The 13,817-nt window shown below is 37.1% G+C and overlaps 1 protein-coding gene across 1 annotated transcript in view; it reads right to left on the reverse strand.

The window, feature by feature from the left end:
• Positions 1-13,817, reverse strand: part of DCHS2 (dachsous cadherin-related 2) — a 325,666-nt gene that overhangs the window by 16,229 nt on the left and 295,620 nt on the right. Inside the window, exons 14-15 of the mRNA XM_027866793.1 lie at positions 8,970-9,083; positions 1,237-1,448 (exon numbers count right to left, since the gene is read on the reverse strand). Coding sequence (XP_027722594.1) covers positions 1,237-1,448; positions 8,970-9,083 — 326 coding nt within the window. The remainder of the gene's footprint in view (positions 1-1,236; positions 1,449-8,969; positions 9,084-13,817) is intronic.

Consider the following 13,817-nt stretch of genomic DNA (forward strand, 5'->3'; position numbering starts at 1 on the left):
TTTTAAAAATCTCACAGTGAGGTAGGAATGCAGGGTCTATTTGTCCCAAAGCATCTTTATTATCTAAAGGAGACAGAACATCTAATGGAATAGGAGAGTAACTAGACCTCAGATTCCACTGGTATTGGGAAGTCCTAGGTGTGGAAGCTCCCTCTACCAATGCAGGTCATTCTACTTCAACATGTCAGTTGAAATCTCAGTTTTCTCATCTCTAAAATGCTTAGGCTAAGCTTGATTGTCTCAAAGGGCTCTTCTAAACCTGTATCCTATGAAACCCAACATAGCTGGAAGTCATGGAGTCTAGATTCACCACCCAGATATCTCCAGGGTGGAATAACTCCTATCTGGGGTTATACCTGTATGTGCTATTGTTATTAGAAGGTGAACTCTCCACAGTTATGGAGTGGGAAAGGAATTCCTACTGGGAATGGAATAGGGAGCCTTCTTTTTCTTTGATATTCTGTGGGGAAGAGGGCATTGGGAAATACATCATATGATGCCAAGAGGGGAGAATTGTGACATTTACTATTTTAATTTTCTCCCATACCCTTATTTTTCCTAGTGAGCTTAAAAGACTGTTACCTCTGTCAGTTTCTACTTTTGTGATTTGGGGAAAATCCCTTAGACCTCAGTTTCCTGTTTTGTAAAACAAGTGAATTAGATTAGATGGCCTACGAGTTCTCTTCCAGTTATAGGTCTATGATCAATTGTGCTTTAACACATACCAGAACAATGAAAATTTTATTTCAAAACATTCTTTGCATCTTGAAAACATTGCAAGTGTGTTCTCACCAGAGGTCCCTCTAGGCAGCCTGAGACAACATTCATTCCATTAGAATCTGATGAGTATGCTGGTATACACCCAGATGGGAGTCATTCCCATGGGTGGCCAATTGAGACTGCCAGTCATGTTATTTTGGAGGTGGCTTCACACGATGCAGATCTAGAAGAGCCTTTCGAGACAATCAAGCCTAGTCTAAACATTTTAGAGGGAGGGAGCTGAGGTTTCAACTGACATGTTGAAGGTCACATGGACAGTAAATTATCAGAGGCAAGATTTAAACCCTGATTCTCTGACTCTCAGCACTCTTGTAACACACTGACATCCATCTGAACCCGTAAAGATGCTTGGAGATTTTCAACAATACAGGAAGACTCATTTGATGAACGTAGGTCATAGGTATTTTAGTGTATATTTTAATGGGAAAAAACGGTTATCAAATCATATTGTGTTACCTGCATGATTTGTGTATTGAAGGGCTGTCCTTCCGACACTGATGCTTGGTAAGTGCTTGCCTGAAAAACTGGTACATTATCATTCGCATCTTGTACTAAGATAGCCACTTTGCAATAGGTTGTATGCCAGCCACTTTCAGCCAAAACAATGAGGTTAATTTCATTTCTGACCTCAAAATCAAGAAAAATTGGCTCCTGCACAGTGAGTTCACCTGTAAGAAACAAAAGTATGCTATGACTATATACAGATGTGGTATGGAAATGATAGGAAAGATGCACTTTATAGTCATCACTCCCTAAAAAGCAGCTATTCCATAAATTTACAATGTAATTTTTAAGCTGGAGATATACCTGAATAGGAGACTAAGTAATACTAATCACATTTTTCTAGTGCTTCACAACTTACAAAGAGCTTCTTAAAAATCCTGACAACTATCCCATCAGCTGCTGATGAAATGCCACCAAGCCAGGTTAGCTGCAACAATAGCAAGGCACCCTCAAGGAGATTGAGGAGGTAACATGTGCCAAAAGTTAAACCACTCTCACATCCATGAGCCTGAGGCAGCCAGCCTCCTCAAACTAAAGGAGACAGACTTCAAAAGGCAAATCCTCCCTCTTAATGGTATTTTAAATCCTGCCTTTCTACTTAAATATGTCTCTTTTCCTTTTCCTTTCTCACGTACAACAAAATCGGGGAGTAATACCCATCCATGGGTTTGACATGTCTATGAGACACATTGGGTAACGAAATGATACATTTAGAACTGGAAGGGGGTCAGAGGTCATCAAGTCCAAGCCCCTCATTTTACAGATGAGGAAAATGACACGGAGAGGTTAAGTGACTTGCCCAAAATTAGGGGTAGAGTCAGCATTTGAAATCAGATCCTCTGCCTTCAAATCAAACAGTCTTTTCCCTACACCATGTTGCCTTGTTATAGGTTCATAGGACACAAGGTGTAGATAGGGGCAGGTGAAAAAGAAACTGAAGCCAGCAATGTACTTGGAAATTGTGCTATTAAGTTGGCTGCTCTAGCTCTGCTCCTCCTACCAATTCCACTTCCCTGGTGAACCAATCTACCTCTAGATTCAGTTCAATTCCAAAAGCATTTATTAAGCATCTACTATATGGCAGGCATTGTGCTAGGTATTAGGGATACAAAGACAAAAAAAAGTGAAAAAGTCCTTGTCCTCAAGGAGTTTACTTTCTTTTTAAAATTAGATTTTAATGTTATCTTTTTTATTTACATCACCTAGGTTTACATCACCTCATTCCTTCCAGAGATCCATCTCTTAGAACAAAGAAATTTTAAAGGAAAATAAAATCAGAAAGAAAATAAAATTCAGCAAGACTAGTCAATAGTATTTTTTTTAATGTGCTATTATGTGCAATGCTCCACACCCATTAGGAGCTTACATTCTAACAAAATATTCAGTCAAGAAAATATAGAAGATATATAGAACAGAAGACATTTGCTGGGACATCCAGGGAATAGCATGCCCACTTAGATATGGTTTCTTTGTTCCACTTTTGAAACAGAGAGTGTTTTGGGGATTTCATCATTTATACTCTGGCCTTGGGTGTTCAAAATGCTATTTTCAATTTTTTCTTATTATTAACCCTTATTTTTGCATTTTCATATTCAAATAATTTGCTATTTTAGAACCAAAACCCAATCATTTTCCCTAACCACAGTCAATTGTTACCAATGTCCCCGACAGAAAATTCAGAACAGACTTCACATGTGTTAGCAGCAGAATCTCTAAGATCTTTTGTGATGGGTTGGTGATGAAAGCAAGTGGTCTTCAGTACATTTTGAGGCCCACATGTCTGAGGGGTGTACAGGGAACGCCAGCAGCTCAGAGGAGCTCGAGTCTGAGGTGGGTCTGAGATGGAAGGTGCCCAGCCTGGGCTTTGTTTCCATCCACAATAGAACACTTGACATGGTATCATATTCTGTTACTGTTTATGTAGGAAAAATAGTAATAGAAATGCAATATAAAATTGTTGCAGTGTCACTTTGTAGAAAATGTGCCAATTACAGAGCAGATCAAAGAGCATTTTTTAAAATAAAAGACTTGTGTTGGGGCTTTGATAATTGGAATTTTGCACTTGGAGCAGCTCTGCAGCTCTAATGCTTTCCTTGTCCTGTTTTATTTTTGGTGTAACAAGTGGCATATGACATGAAAGGTCTGCAAATCGAGATGCGCAATAGGCAGTCTGTGAAACAGTTCAAGGCTGGGACTTCCATTCGGCTGGCATTCTCCCCTCAGATAGCCAGAAAAAAGTTCTCAGGGACTTCAAAAGGGAATTGTGGGAAGTGAATTATAAGTAGGATCAGACTTTACATTACACCAGCAAGAAAAACACTGAAATCTGTATTTCTCCAGGGGGGAGAAGACATCATTTGCCATACCTCCTAATGTGTAGCATGATATACAAGTAACAGTTCCACTGTGTTTTACTGCAAGTAAATCAAATGTTACTGATATTTTTCTCTTAAAATATACATAGAAATACACACACATCACAGGGAAATAGTCTACTCTTGATATTAATTGTTTTTCTTTTAAAAAAAGTGATTAAACAAATATATTGATACATATATAAATGCAGGTGTATGTATACATTATATAATATTGTGTGTATTTATATACTACACAGTACAAAATAATAAATTATGTTACTATGGTATGTATATAATTTGTGTGTGAATATATGTGAAAACACATGTGTGTATTTATATATGTATATTTATTTAGTACAGATCTATAATCTCTTCAGTGTTGGGAACTCCCAGTATAGAAACTTCCTCCACTGATGCCCATCAGCAAAATGTCTTTAGGTTATAACTTCAGAAAGTTGCTTGGGGCACTGAGAAGTTAAGTGATTTGCCTACCGTCACTTAGCTAATATGTGCCAAAGGTGGGATTTGGCTACACTATTTTGTTATGCAACTCGTTTTATGTATATATGTGTATATATATATGTATATATATATGTATATATATGTGTGTATGTAATATTATGTATATATACATATATAGTTGCGTGTGTGTGTATATATATGTGTTGCTACATATATGTACAATTTTCAGTGATGGCAAGACTATTAAGATACATTAAAAGAATGAAACCTCTCTAGAATATGTTATTTTCCAATGGCTTGTATAAATCATCAGCAGAACAGAGTTTCCCTAAATCCATGTCATACAGTACAGAGACAGATTGCAACATCTCTCAAATCAGTATGTCTATGGACACAACTCACTTGACAAATATTTCTATTATTCAAGAAACTTAATAGGTCCCTTCTCCTAAAATGACATCTTTGCAACATTGGCCATTTATGTTTCATGTTAACATACCAAATAATATGATTAATTTTACCATCTGTTATTCACATGAACATTCAGAGTCAAACAACTGTCAGAGTCCCACACATAATCCCCATTGGTTTAGCTAGTGAGTCACGGATTCTCTTAAGCAAGAGTGATGCATAAAGTTTGGAGACAGAATTCAACCCTGCAACGGTGGCTAGATCAAGTTTGGCTCAATAAGGATAGAAAAGAGCATTTTCTTCATATGTACACATACATACATACATGCATACATTCATGACTTCTTGCACTGATGACAAAGGAAACATTTTTCTTTTAATCACATCCCCTTCTCAGAAAGAAAGGGTATAACTGAAGACATTTATGTTGCTGACTTGTTACTGCTACTGCCACTTCAACTTGGCACATTACATTTGGCAAGGCTGTTGCAAAGATTCATTTGAGTGGTACATCTAGAGAAGGGGTTAGTGAGCTATGATGAGTGTGCCAAAGACATGCACAAAATGATTTTAGTAATATCGTCAAAGTTATAGTGAGATGTTTGGGGAGGAGTTGGATGTAAAATAGCAAAATATGCCTTAGGTATCATCTCTTCTACTTGATTAGATTCCTTTTACATCCCCCTTTTCTGTCCCCCTTTGGGCACTCTGATCACATTCCATTTCTGCTAACCTATGCCATGGTGAAGGCTGATAACCAAGATGTTTTGCAAATAGAGGAACACTTGAAGACTGACATTCCTGTTTCTGGAAGGAGAATTGGAGCAGGGCCGAGATTCTGAAAGGACATTGGGGAAAAAGCCAACCAACCAAACTGAAGGACCTGGATTTGGAGACCTCCCTTACCTAGAGCCTGTCTCATGTGAAGGTATGACTTCTTCTGCTCTCCATTGAATTGTCAGAGAAAATCAATTAACTCAACCCTCTGTAATGGAAGTGTCCTGTCAGTCAGTCAACAAGCATTTACTAAGCACTTACTGTGTCCTGGGTACTCTGCTAAGTGCTATGGATACAAAGAAAGGCAAAAATATGGTCCCTGCTTTCAAAGATACAGATAAATGCATAGATATAGATCTATACACACACACACACACACACACACACACACACACACCCCATTCTCTTCACCTTAGACATCTGATTTCTCCATATATATATATATATATACACACATACACCCATGGTGTGTATATATATATATATATAATATATATATATATACATACATGATATATGTATATAAAAGTTATATATTATCTCAACACACACACATATGTACTTATAAATATATACACATATATAGGCACTGTGTCTCTTTCGCTTTCTCTCTTCCCCTCCCTCCCTCTCTGTCAAATATCTCTGTAATTTCAGATCATCCTTCTCCTCTGCTCTACCCCTTCCCAGTCTCCTCTGTTATTCTCTGATCTCTCATTTCATAGCACCTTGGGAATCCGCATGCCATAATGAACAGCATTCCCTTAACTTTAGACCTGTTATTCCTCTCCTAATCTTTATATCTTCTTGTATTCACAGAAACCCAGACCCATATACTTGACCCTTCTATAACATCCTTGACATATGAGGCCCCTTGCTTCCACTGTGAGACCCTCTCTTTGCCACATTCCTCAGATGCCTCACTTACTTTGAGGTCACCCTCTCAACATCACCTTATTTAGATCCTAGTTGCTATTATCAACTGACCCCAAGTCATTCTCTCTCCTTTCTCAAAGAGTTGCCTACCTCTTTCACATTCTTCCTTCTCTACTCCAACCCCTTACCCTCATACTTGTGGACTTTTTTATATATTACTATCTCTGACACTATGGCCTCCTAACTCATCAACCTCCTAAACTACCATGATCTAAATCTTCATTTCCCCTCAACAGCTCACAAGGATGTTCACAGCTCACTATCACTTTAACTGTGCTATACCCATGACCAATCTGGAACTTTGAAATTCCTCTCTGATCACAACTTCTATCTTTCCATCTTTGCTTATGCTTCCTAAAACTATTACTGATTTTCACTGTAATCTTCAATCCCTCTGCCTCTCCAATTTTCCCTGTCCAGTTCAACTAGACTACAACTAGGTGGTCCAGTGGGTAAGAGCACTGGACTTGACATTACAAAGATTTACCTAAGCTCTATGACTCTGAGGAAGTCACTTAACTTCTTTCAGATTCAGTTGCTTCATCTGTTAAAATGAGATTAATAATAGCATCTAATTCATACTTATGAGAATCAAATGAAATAACATGAATAGCATTTTGTAAGTAGTAAAAAGCTATATAACTTATTATTATTATTATTATTATTATTTTTGTCTATAAGCGTTAAGTCCCTTCTCCACTTGTTCTATCACTGCTTATGCCTTGTTCAACCTCTATAGCTGACTTACCCTGATTAGGGTCTTAGAGGTCCTGAAATGGCACTGTAATGAGGTCTGGAGCATGTACAGAGTGTCTCAGATGAGGGGTCCCTATGTGGAGACACTAAAGAGCTGCTTCCTATCTCCATAAATTCTTTCATATCTATTGGCTTCTCTTCACTCAAGGACAGCTATCCAGGTTTAAGTCTTCATCATTCTTCATCTGTAATAACCTCACAATAATTTTCCCTGCTCCTAACCTCTTACTTCTTCAATCCATTCTCCATACAGCTGACAAAATAATCTTCCTTAAGTATGGGTCTGACCATGCCATTCTCTTTCTAAAAAATCATTGATAGTTCCCCATTGTCTCTAGGATAAAATACAAATATTCTAGCAAGTTATTTAAAAGACTTGGGACTTGGTTTCAGTCATTTTTTATTTCTTTTTTTATTTTTAATTTATTTTTATTGTTCTTTCATTTTTATTTTTATTTATTTCTTCATTTATTTTACTTATTTTTATTTCTTGTTACTATTCTTCATGTTTTTGATATTTCAGCTAAACTAGAATTCTAGTGATCCTTGAATTTGTTCTTGCACCTCCCTTCTCTATGCTTTTGCCTCAGCTATCCCCCTTGCCTGGAATGTATACTTGCCTCACTTCCATCTCTTAAAACCTCTAGCTACTTTCAAGGTTCAGCTCAGCTATGTCTCTTACATCTCCTGATCTTTTCATTTTTTACTGTTCTCCCTCATCAATTTCCCTTGCTGGTTCTTAACTGTGTACCCATTAAAAGCTCCTAGTACTCTGCCAGCTCTTTACTGTGCTTGCATCCCCAGTGTCTGGCACATAATAGATACTTACTGTTTATCAAATTGCATTAAATCATTAGAGTTGTCATTATCTCACTCTGGGACTAGTGGATAAGGCAGTCATTACCAATGGCTTTCCTCTCCTCCTGACTCTGTGTGTGTGTGTGTGTGTGTGTGTGTTCATTCTTTTCCCTTAGCTCTTAAAGGTCTGGCCAGATAGGAGCTCAAGGCTTGGGGGGGCTTTCAGCCAGAATGCTCCTGATATCATCTCTGAAGATGGACCATGGTGATAGAGTATATAAATGACAACTTTGCATGCAAATCTGAAAAGTTTGCTGGCCCCTAAGCCGGACCCCAAAACTCATTTTATTCAACCCTGGTCCCCTACAAACTGGAATGGAATTGGGGGGTGGGGTGGAATTCCCTAAATAAAAGTTCTCACATGTGTATATAATTCTAGATTAAATAAGATGGTTGTATGTCAATAGAATAATTATTAAAAACATTCTCCTTGAGGTTTGAGAATGAAGCAGTAGATAGGGATCTACTACATAGTTGTTAGTCATCAAAAGTATGTTTCCAATAATCAATTGGTATTCCTTTAAAACACAATAATGGTCTCATTAAAGCTAAATTAAATGCACACTGTATTTGGGAATAATTTCTTTACCACCACACAATCCTTTTTTGTTGCATTGTTGACATTCAGTGGCGAATTAGAAAAATCTCAAGAAAACTCCCCAGGGCTATACATATGCACTTATTTTTAATTCAACCTGGATACCAGTGATCTCACTAGTACATCTCCAAGTCTTTACAAAGGATGAGTTAAAAAGCTGAGTTGAAAGCTAATATGTTAGAGTTTTTTTTTTTAATAGGATAAATCTTTCCTTATATGAAAACGTAGGGAACACACTTCTTGGAGAAGATTATTGTTAAAGTTTGCTTCTGTGACAAAAGATGATGATTTCAAATCATCCTTTATTAATTACTGAAATATACAGTTTCTTGTTCTACTCATTTGGAGGTTCCAAGTCATCAGGTAATAATCATGGTTAATAAGCATTTGTAGCTGAAATTACACAAAAGCAGGTGGGATGTATCTATGAATTCCAAATTACAACTTTTACCCATTTTTATCCTTGGTCTATGAAGTAATTCCCAATGGTTTTAAATGGAAAATGAATATAGTTTAAAAGGCAAAATGCTTACCTGTTTTAGAGTTTAAGGAGAATACTCCATTTTCATTTCCACTAAAAATCCAGTATTTTATTTCTTTCCCACTGGACTCTGGAGTGAAGGCTTCTACAGTCACGATGGGAAATCCTGCAACAATTGGATAAAAGATATATCAGAAAGGGAATATTTCAAGGAGAAAATCAATGAACATAGAAGAATTTTTTAGTCCCTACTACATTCACAGAACATTAGGTATTTGGGAAGGTAGGGGTGGCAAAAGAAGAACAGTATGAAGAATCATGGAGGTTCAAATGATCAATGTGACATGTGCAGGAGACCATAAGGGAAATGTATTTCAGAAACAGAGAATGTCTGCTATAGAAAAGTCAGAAACAAGCTCAGATAAGTAAGCAAAGGTCAATTTAAAGAGACCTTGGCGGACAATTCGGATTTGATAAGACAAGAAATGGGAAACTATTATAGGCTTATGAGCAGAGGAATGACATAGTATAAGGGAGTGATTAGTGTGCCAGTAGTACATACTGAAGTAGATTAAAGTATTAAAAGGAAGAAGGGTAGCTGAAGGGTAGTACAGCAATATAGGTGGTGGTAAGAGCCTAGAATAAGATAATGGCAGATTAGAGTACAGTATAGGCATTTTAAAGGAAATAAGTATAGGATGAAAACAATGGATATATGGACTAATTCTCTCTCTCATTTGTAACCCTATGACACTTAGGGCTTACCACTCATATGGCATTTCACATATTCAGTCTTATCTTGTAGAAAGGGTTACTCAAAGATGCCTTGGTATACCTTGGGGGTATCTTATATATCTGTGATTGTGTCACATCTCTCTTATTAGACTTTTATAAACATAAAAGAGAGGCTTAGCTCATGAAAATGATTATTCCAGAAGTAGCAGCTATCAGACTACTAGATTTGGAGTCAATAATAAGAATAAGAATACCTTTTATAATATGTTTTAAGATTTGCAAAATACTATGTGTATTAAATTAGGTATATATAATATATAATTACAGATATACAATTAGATATATATGAGCATATATATACATAGATGTATATATGTATATATGAGTATGTGTATATATGTATATATACATGTACATATATGCATATTTATATTTGTATATACAGACCTATATGGACATATATGCATACACACAGACATATATACATACACATATGTGCATATGTGTGTATGTGTGTGTATCCATCCATCTATCTATCTATCTCTCTATCTGTCTATCTACCTATCTACCTATCTGTAAAATTATGTCCTCAATAACCTTGTGAGGTAAGTTTATCCCCATTTTACAGATAAGGAAACTGAGGTTGAAAGCAGTGGAATGACTTGTCTGAAGTTAAATAATTAGTATATGTCTGAGGCAGGATTCAAAGTTAGATGTTCCTAAGTCTAAGCCCAACATTCCTTCCACTGTATCTAAGTTTGAATTCTGTATTCCCTGCTTACTAGCTATGAAACCATGAACAAGTAATTTAACCACAATGGACTTTGACTTTGATTTTTGCAACAGATTTTCTCTACTTTCTGAGAACCAGCCTACCTAAGAACAGAGAAGTTCACTGCCAATAAGGTAGCCACTTAGTGATGAATTCTTTAGCATGGCAACTCATGAAATAAGGGGAAAATGTCCATCTGTAAAATGAGGATAATAATACCCGTAGTGGTGATTTCATAGGCTTTTATGACACTCCTTTGTATAAAGTGCTTCATAATTTTTTTTTAAACTCAGCATGTGATTTCATTGAGTTTAGGGAACTCCGGATGAGGAATCTCCTTCTACCAAAGCAGACAGGCACCCTTTCTGCGATTCATGGTTAGTGAGAGTCGCCTGTGTTGCTGAGAGGTTGTGACTTCCCCAGGGAGGTTGGACCGTCTTGGAGGTCCCTTCCAACTCTAGAAGACTGAGCCTATGAAAAAGACGAAGGTCTCCCACTACATCCTGGGCCATTTCCTGTCCTCCTGATCTATAGCTGGCCACTAGAATCAGATGGCATCAGAGGAAAAAGTGAGACTGTTGACTTTTCATAGTACTCACTCAAATCCAATTCAATTGCAAGTCGTGTCATCATCTCTCTGAGGTCATGGTCCTCTTCAAGAATGAAGAACAGACCACAACAAGGGTCATTGCCAAGTATGTCTTAAGAGGCAAGATTTGAAAGCAGGTGTCTCTGACCCTGGAGGTATACTCTCCATCCTCTGAGCTACACTTCCTTTAATTAACAGGTAACAGCTGTCATTTGCATGGTGCTCTAAGTTTTGCAAAGTAAATTACATAAATTATTTCATTTGATCCTTGTAAGCATTTATGCATCACACAAAATGTCAGCTATTACCAAGATAATGTGCTTTCTAGAACTTATTTATTGAATTGCATAATAATAGTTAAGCTTCCCAACCTCTACAAGAAAAACAAAGTTTGTTTCTTCTACTACATTTCCCAAACAATTCCCAGCTTTGGAATTGTTTTAATTAAAATTTTTAAAAATCAGCAAGTATTTGTTTGTTTGTTTTTTCCTGACCCTCTCCTCCTTTTCCTTTTTGTCCTTCCCCTCCATGGCTTAACGACATGCTACTGGAGAAGTCAAGGCAGACAGAACTGCTGCCATTGTATTCAGCCCTCCTGAACCATTAGACATTGACATCCTTAGAGCTGAGGAAACGAACACTCAGTGCTGCAACATGCCCTTACTTGCTAGGACTTGGTAGATGGGGTGGAGAAGAAAGGGGTCTGCCCTCCCATCAAAAGTTCTATGTTGTCATTGTCTCTTTAACACAGATCTCACCAAACATGTAAAAGTGGAGCAAACTGGCCCTTCCTAGACCAGGAAGGTATTTCCCTCCAGAGTCTGTGCAATGCTTAATAATACTCTCAGAAATATTCAGAGATGGCTAGAAATATCAGAGGGAACAGGGATGGGACATCGCTGAGAAAACAATAATTTCAAAGAAATTTCTTCACAGAGGGGCATGGAACAGAAAGAAGGCATTGTGGAAAAAAGAGCAAGAAAAATGTGAAACGGAATACATTATTGTCTTCAGAAACTTCATGTTTAACATAAACTGTGACAAAGTTTAAAAAACATTTATCAAGATGTCCAAATGGCTGTTCATTTCAAGCCAGTGATGAAGTCATTTAGCACACATGGTAATTGATTTTAACCAATCGTGATGGGATCAAGTTTCTGCACAACTTGACCCTTTCCAAATTGTATTGAGCTGATCCTTATTTTATTACATTACAGGAGACATGCTGTTAATATAAAATGTCCCCCATTTGAGGGTGGGAATGTGCCTTCACAGTAGTACAACATGCTCCACCTTCAGCACACAATCAGACTTCCATGCTTCCTGATGTAATTTGTTTTATAAACTCAGGAAATTTTACTTCAGCTGGCTTGTCACTGACTCTTAAATGTGGCAGCAGGAAGAGAAAGTGCAACAGGCAATTCACACTAACCCATCGACTGAATAGCCTTTTCTGTAGAGAGTATGGTGATGGCTTGCATTTATATAAGAAAAAAAAAAGATGAGCAACAATGATGATGAAATCATAGACAATAGAAATATGAAAAATTGTTCCAAATCACTAATAATTAGAGGAAATTCAAATTAAAGCAACTGAATTTCCACCTCACAACCATCAGATTGGCATAGATGAGAAAAAAAGTAAAGGGATAATGACAAATGCTAGAGAGGCTGTGGGAAAACAAGTACATTAATGCACTGTTGGTGGAGCTGTGAATTGGTCCAGTTATTCTAGAAAGCAAAACAGAACTATGTCCAAAAAGTCAGTAAATTGTGCGTATCCTTTTTATCAGACTATATTATTGTTGTTGAATCATTTTCAGTTGTGTCTGACTCTTCATGACCTCATTTAGGGGTTTCTTGGCAAAGTTACTGGAGTGGTTTGCCATTTCCTTTTCCAGTTCATTTTACAGATGAGGAAACTGAGGCAAATAGGGCTAAGTGACTTGCCCAGTGTCACACAGCTAGTAAGTGTCTGAGGCTGGATTTGAACTCAGGCAGATGAGTCTTCTTGACTCTAGACCTGGAACCCTATCCACTGCACCACTTAACTGCCCCAGCTATAGCATTACTAAAATCCAAGTAGATCAAAGAAAGTGAAAAAGGACCTATGTCTACGAAAATTTTTATAGCATCTCTTTTTGTGGTAGCAAAGGAATGAAAATTACAGGACTGCCTGTTTACTAGGGGATGATTAAACAAATTATGGTAAGTGAATGTAATGGAATATTAATGAGCTGTAAGAATGACAAAATGGAGAGTTTCAAGCAAACCTGGGAAGACTTGTATGATAGAAGTGAACAGAGCCATAAGAACTATAAATATTAAAACAACATTATAAAGAAAAATAATTTTGAGACACTTAGAATTCCTACCAGTGCAATGACCAACTACAATCCTAGAGGACTGTATGATCCACCTCTTGGCTAAAGAGGTGATAGGCAAGATACAGAAAAAAGACTTACATTTTTGGACACAGTCAATGCAAGAATTTGTTTTGCTTGACTACTCATATTTGATTTTTTTTTGTTTTTCTGTTTTTCTCCCTCCTGCCCAGGAAAAGCTAAGTAGGAGGGTAAAGAGGGACAGGGACAAAGTAGCAAAAATAAAAAGGAAAAGAAAGAGAACAGAGTTATTGAGACATCTTCTTAGAATTGCAAAGAACAGAAAGAGGTCCTGGAAAAAGTACCAAAAAGCTATAGAGATCTATAGTTTCATGCATAATCCTCTTTTTTCTGAATAGACAGATAGACAGCCAGATAGATAAATAGATAGATAGACAGACAGACAGACAGACAGACAGA

Source organism: Vombatus ursinus, unplaced genomic scaffold, assembly GCF_900497805.2.
Source record: "Vombatus ursinus unplaced genomic scaffold, bare-nosed wombat genome assembly UNPS02014784.1, whole genome shotgun sequence".
NCBI classification, from domain to species: domain Eukaryota; kingdom Metazoa; phylum Chordata; class Mammalia; order Diprotodontia; family Vombatidae; genus Vombatus; species Vombatus ursinus.